Here is a 6,285-nt window from a genome sequence, read left to right as displayed (position 1 = left end):
AATCCTTTGCAAAAGAACCAAATGTATACATAAAACCATATCAAGAATTACCATATCAAAATTCATAAAACGATAATTACGAGAAAAAAAAATAAAAGATTTACAAAATATGACAAAAACAAGTCAAATCAAGATCTGTACGTCACATCAACAACAACAACAACAAACAGGATCCTCACTAGGTCAGGAACATTATACTAAACACTTCACTTGGACGTTATATACACGGCAAGTGGATATACTATACAAGGCAACTAGGTGACAAAAGTCCGTGAAATTCCATTGCTTGTGCTTATTTGCAGGAAATTGATGAAGGAAAACGAATGAGAAAGCACTCGGGAGCAGTGAGGGTTTGGATACATGTGTAAACCAGAACTCGAGATTCTCTTAACCAAACAGAAGAGTTGACGAATTTTGTGAACATTGGTTCACAGTGTTGCTGTACAACTGTCAGATGTGACGTATATTCCGCTGTATGGATAATGGCTTCTCAGTCTAACAACAGAGGTGAGTGTGGAGCAGGTGTGATGCAAGTCAAAGGTGACCACATCAGTTATGATGCAGTTTAGTCGTCACCATGTTGTACAATACTAAAGATTTTCTGATGGAATATGTGTATTTCCTGTACCTAAGAATGTGCTAATGTGAGAATATATTTATTTCTTTAGTGTGTTATCATGGAAATAGGGAGGGCTATGAAGATCGTTGAATTAATTAATTTTAAATAATTTGTAAGTTGGTAAAACATCAATAAATAGTAAAACGACATATGAAGATTTCATGCAACTTCCCTAGCAACTGATATTTACAGTGTCATTGTCGTCAGATGGAAAGGAGTACAACTTCAATGAAGATTTTCCCACACAAAAGGAGCACACTTTACCTTGATTTCAAAGCCTTGAAACTGTGAAAACAACACGAAAGGTGCCCTAGACATTCATAATTCTCTACATAAAGAACTTAGATGTTGCAGAAATGGGGTAAACAATTTTTATCCAATTCTGATCTACTTTTCGTTACAATACCAAGGAATTGGCTGTATTATATCACTGATTGGTTTCGCACCTCATTGTGCACAAATTTTATTCCACTTCAAATTTGTTAGAGGTAACTAGCATAATTAAGATTGGATTCAATTCTTCATCTCTTTCAGATAGCAACACACAGCGAAAAATTCTTGAAGATTTGCAGTTGAAAAAGCAGTTGATATTGAAGCAGGGAGTCTCCCAAGCCCTGAGTGCACCAGCCACTTCCCAGCAGCCTACTGTAAATTTTGGTAGATTTGTACAAGCTCAACTCTAGGATAATTAATGTACATATTAACCCTTAAATTAATTATTCTAATGAACATTTTGATAAAGTTTGTTTTACATAGTTATATCTTATAATAAACTTTGCTTAGAAACATATAGTATGAAATAGTTGCTAGTATCAAATGTCCTGAGTACCGTACAACATAAACAGCTGGGACAAGGTTTAGAAAGGATAACTATGGAATATAATTGGGTATTTATTTGAATTCACATTTATGGAAGTTATTAGAAATGGAAAAGAATAATGGAAATTGATAAGAGAGCATATTGTGCTGGATAAAAGATTTGGTTAGACATATGGTGTAAAGGATAACCAAGGCCCACTGAGGTTAAAGGGTAGTCTCTCTATCTGTCTGTCTACGTCTCTGATGCCCATTCCCTCAAAGAATATCCATCAAGGGGGTGGCCATGGCACGAGTCTCCACTTGCCCATACTTTTTTCCTTCATTTAAACTTTACCCATTCTTCCATCGTTTCTCCCCCTCCATTTTATTTCTCCATGCGGTCTCCCTCTCACACCAACCCCTTTAATCATACTATCATACAGTATCCTTATAAACTCCGTCTTGCATTTTTTTCCACCCGCCTAGACCACCTCAAAATATTACACTTCACCCACTCCACAATTCATTCCCTTTAAATTCCCTACTGTATCACATCTCTCATACACCCCCTCATTTCTTTGTTCCACTTAGTCATATCACTTTTTACTTTCATATAGTTCATTTCCACAGCCTAGATTCTTTACCTCTGTGACTCATTCCATGTTCATGTTTCAGATGCATAGGTCAGAGTTGGGAGGACTATGCTGTCCCTTAATCCTTTTTTTACTTACATACGTACACCTCTGCCCTTCAATATTCTGTTAAGGAACCCAGTGACTCTTCTACCCTGTATTGCTCTCTCCCTCCATATCACCAAACTTACCTAAGATATTTCCCACATACTTAAATGTTTTCACTTCCCGTCTTTCTCCCCCTGTATCTGTAACATAATTTATTACTTTTTTCTCTTGCTTTCTTGAACTTTGCAAAATCTATACATCCACTTTGTTTCCTTTCAAACACTATTACGTTTCTCTCACTGGTATTGACCTTCTATCGCCTATGCTTGTACACATCATAAAACACATTTACAACCTTCACCAACTCCTATTCACTTGCAGCAAACAACATGGTATCATCCACAACCAGGCATATCACTGGCCACCATACCTCACCACTACACTCCACCTTTATAACCCCTTTTCCTAGTTTTACTTTCTCTCTCTTATCACTCCATCCATGTATATGTTAAAAAGCCACAGAGACATTATACTGCCCTACCTCACACCCACATATATATCAAAACTTTCGTTCAACTCTCCATCCACTTTTGCACATGCATTTGCTTCTCTATAAAAGCTCTTACATCATCCAACATCATCCCCCTACCCCATATATCCCATAAAGCAGTACACTTGATTCTGTCATATGCTTTCATTGGATACTTTTCCACAGTAAATCTCATTGCAAAAATCAGATCCTCACAACCTCTACCTTTCCTAAAACCCTCTTGCTCCTCACTTATTTTGCTGCATTCAGTCATTTCCATCACTCTGTTGATCAACACTCTTGCATACGCTTTTCTTGATATAAGTAACAGAGATATTCCCCTATAACTGCTACATGTATCCTTTGAATGAAGGAACAATAAAAGATTAAAAGTAAAAGTGCATGGTAAACAGCTGAGATTAGAAATAGTGTGGAAAAGGCACATGGTCAGTTGCTCAAAAGGAATGTACCAGTGGAAGTTTAGAACAAAAAAGGATGAATATAAAATGTTTAAGTAGAATACTAGGACGCTGATAGAGGAAATCAAAGAGTAGATGAAGATTTGGAAAACAGATGTTGGTACTAGTGTCAATATCCACGTCTTGTAGTGGGGTAGTGGTAAACATCAGTTGGTCTAAAAGAATTTAGATTGTCAAATGACTACTTATACCATGTTCATCCATGCTTTGCAGCTTTGTGCAACACTGTTCATTTGCTTTAAAATTTTTCCAAGTCAGTCAGATAATAAAGTGATGTTCTTCATATGTAGTTTCTGATATATAGAAGACATTTGGTGCTGAAGAGTGAAGAAAAATTTTAAGCACTCTGTGCTCTTATTGTTCCTCAGGGTTGGTCTTCAGGTACAGACGGACATATTGCCAGTAACAGTCAGAGGTCTAACTTACTACAGGCCACCTCAACTAGCTTTGGTTACTTCATACCACAAGATTCATCCTTCGGAAACTTTATCTTACCAGTTCTGCCTCGGTTAGACCCTAAGTGAAGAAAATACCCTGTAACATTGCTCTTATCATCTGAGAATTAGTGGAACCATTGCAATGAACTGAATAATATGTGCAAAACAGATAATCAAAATGATGAAGCTGAAAGAACTTGAAGCATGGCTTCAAGATGTGATGGGGTTTGAAACTCCTAAGGTTAAGTTGGAACAGTATGAAACTCCTGCTCACATTGCTGCTCGTATGATTCATACAATGGAGTCCTCCTTTGGAGACGTGAAGGGCAAAATTGTAGCAGATCTGGGTTGTGGTTGTGGAATGCTGATGACTGGCACTGCCCTGATGGGGGCATCTGCATCTTTTGGGTAGGTGAAAGTTAAACATTGAAATGGTTATTTTGACTGCTGAATATCACTGATATTATACCACAATTTTTCATACTACTGGGACTCCATCTTCAGCATTTTTCTGAGTTCATTATTTCACAAAAAGTTTTATACTGATGCTCTTTGCAAGCTTATGAAAGGCCTCACTTAAGCATATGAAAATGCAAATGAATTTTGAGTGGTTCAGATTCTTGTGAAATGTACATCTGTCATGTGAAATTGGAATATGTTTGCTCATAATGGTTGACCTTTTTCAGATTTGAAATAGATCAGGATGCCCTTGAGATCTGTCAGGGAAATTTGGAAGAGATGGAGCTTAGATCTGTCGAGTTGCTTCAAATGGACATTAAAGATTTAACCTCCACATATTCCCGTTTTTTCAAGTTCTTTGATACTGTTGTCCTCAATCCACCATTTGGCACAAAACGTAACCAAGGAGCAGATATGGAGTTTCTCAAAGTAGCTCTGGATCTCTCCAAAACTGCTGTTTACAGCTTGCACAAATCTGCAACACGGACTCATGTGACCAAGAAGGCTGCTGACTGGGGTGTCAAGATGCAAGTTATAGCCCAGCTCAGGTATAATCTTCCCAGTACATACCAATTTCACAAAAAGAACTCGGTTGACATTGAGGTTGATTTTATCAGATTTTCACTTTCATAAAGGTTGATAGATGTATGGGTTTTTCCTAAATGAAAGCAGAATTTTTTACAAAAACTAATACGTATTAAAACTGCTTTATTGGTAGAACTGTATCAAAAACCAAGTTTCTTACTGGAACCTTTTTTTCCACTCCTTAACAGGTTATTCGGATTTTGGGGAAACATTTAATGTATGATAATACAGTATCAATGCTTTTTCCTTGTACTTGAGTTTAATAAAACAGTAACTAAGAAAGTATGATGTATACTAATGTATCCTGAATATGCAGTATGCTTCATCAAAATCCTTTTGTCTATAATCAGTTTTCTTTGTCATATTCAGTTGCTACATAATGTATGATTACATATCTTTTAAACCATCTTACAATACACCAAGGGTCTGGTTATCCTTTATCCAAGCAGCTTTTTCATGGATGTTTTATCAGGTGATTTTGTCCTTTGGAAGAAGCACCATGCCAAGGGTGGGTGAAAGGAATTATTCTTGTATGGCCACAAGATTTACTTGAGCAAATTGCACAATTCTTTTTCTGTAGCTGACTCATCAGCTGTAGGTATTAAAGCTCCTAGTCTTGTTGAAAGACTTAGCTGAACGAATTTAATTTCTTACTCTTGCCAAGACACTGACTTCACCATAGAACCCACTAACAATTCTTAGGTGAAAAGCAAACAGTTTTTCAATAGAGGTGGTAGGCAAAAGTCTGCACTTGTTCCAAAACTTACCATTGTATGGCAACACCTCTCCAGATCATTCAACCACAATATGAATAAAATTCATGAAGCCAAAGGATATATTATTGTTGTTAGCTTACTACAAATGGCAGACAAAAATTTGTACTGGCTTATAAGACTAACCATTTTATGGTAGCACCTTTTAAGAGAATTTTACCTCAGAAGGAGTCAATTTATACTTATGTGGAGTTCTCATCTTCAACAGCTTTTTCCATAGATTTGTGGAAATCTTTCTTCTTTTCCTGATTTGCAGATCTGGAAAAAAGGGGGTTTTAAGGACTGAAGAAATTATTCACTTGGCCTTTGTAGACAAGAGGACATTATTTCTCAGTGGATTCATCTTTTTCCATAATCTCTCTGCTTGTTCCTTTTAAATACAACCGTTACACCTCAGTGAGGGCTCCTTTGTACCTCGTATGAGGGTTACTAGCTCCTGTCCTCATTTGGCTTACCAGCTGATGTTTGATCTATCTTTCTACATCTATAATGACTGGGAACTCCTATCAAGGGGGTGCCCAATGGCAAAAGAGTCTCCATGTAACACTGTCTTTACATGCCTCCCTTGAATACACCATTCCATGCATTCTTTCCTCATTTCTCTTCCTCCAGCACTCTTCCAATCCATTTATATTGTTCTAAGATGATATGATAGAGATGCTCTGTGGAAGGTATTAAGAGTAATTGGTGTGAGAGTTAAGTTGCTAGAAGCAGTGAAAAGTTTTTATCAAGAATGTAAGGCATATGTGCGAGTAGGAAGAGAGGAAAGTGATTGGTTCCCAGTGAAGGTTGGTTTGCGGCAGGGGTGCGTGATGTCTCCATGGCTGTTTAATTTGTTTATGGATGGGGTTGTTAGGGAGGTGAATGCAAGAGTTTTGGAGAGAGGAGCAAGTATGCAGTCTGTTGTGGATGAAAGGGCTTGGGAA

At 37.3% G+C, this 6,285-nt stretch overlaps 1 protein-coding gene across 2 annotated transcripts; it reads left to right on the top strand.

Annotated features, from left to right (window-relative positions):
- The first annotated feature begins 1,154 nt into the window (after positions 1-1,154).
- Mettl5 (Methyltransferase like 5) lies at positions 1,155-4,869 on the top strand. Of its 2 annotated transcripts, none has more exons than XM_071656292.1 (3): positions 1,155-1,276; positions 3,474-3,950; positions 4,229-4,869. In XM_071656292.1, the coding sequence occupies exons 2-3, from the start codon at positions 3,721-3,723 to the stop codon at positions 4,632-4,634; spliced, it is 636 nt and encodes a 211-aa protein (XP_071512393.1). In that variant the 5' UTR covers positions 1,155-1,276; positions 3,474-3,720; the 3' UTR covers positions 4,635-4,869. The 2 variants fall into 2 exon arrangements, with proteins under 2 accessions (XP_071512393.1, XP_071512392.1); XM_071656291.1 differs by having other exon boundaries at positions 1,174-1,312.
- Positions 4,870-6,285: the final 1,416 nt, after the last annotated feature.

The sequence above is a fragment of the Panulirus ornatus genome, chromosome 62, assembly GCF_036320965.1.
Source record: "Panulirus ornatus isolate Po-2019 chromosome 62, ASM3632096v1, whole genome shotgun sequence".
In the NCBI taxonomy this organism is placed as follows: domain Eukaryota; kingdom Metazoa; phylum Arthropoda; class Malacostraca; order Decapoda; family Palinuridae; genus Panulirus; species Panulirus ornatus.
The sequence above is the reverse complement of the archived record's forward strand: the minus strand, read 5'-3'. Positions and strand labels throughout refer to the sequence as shown.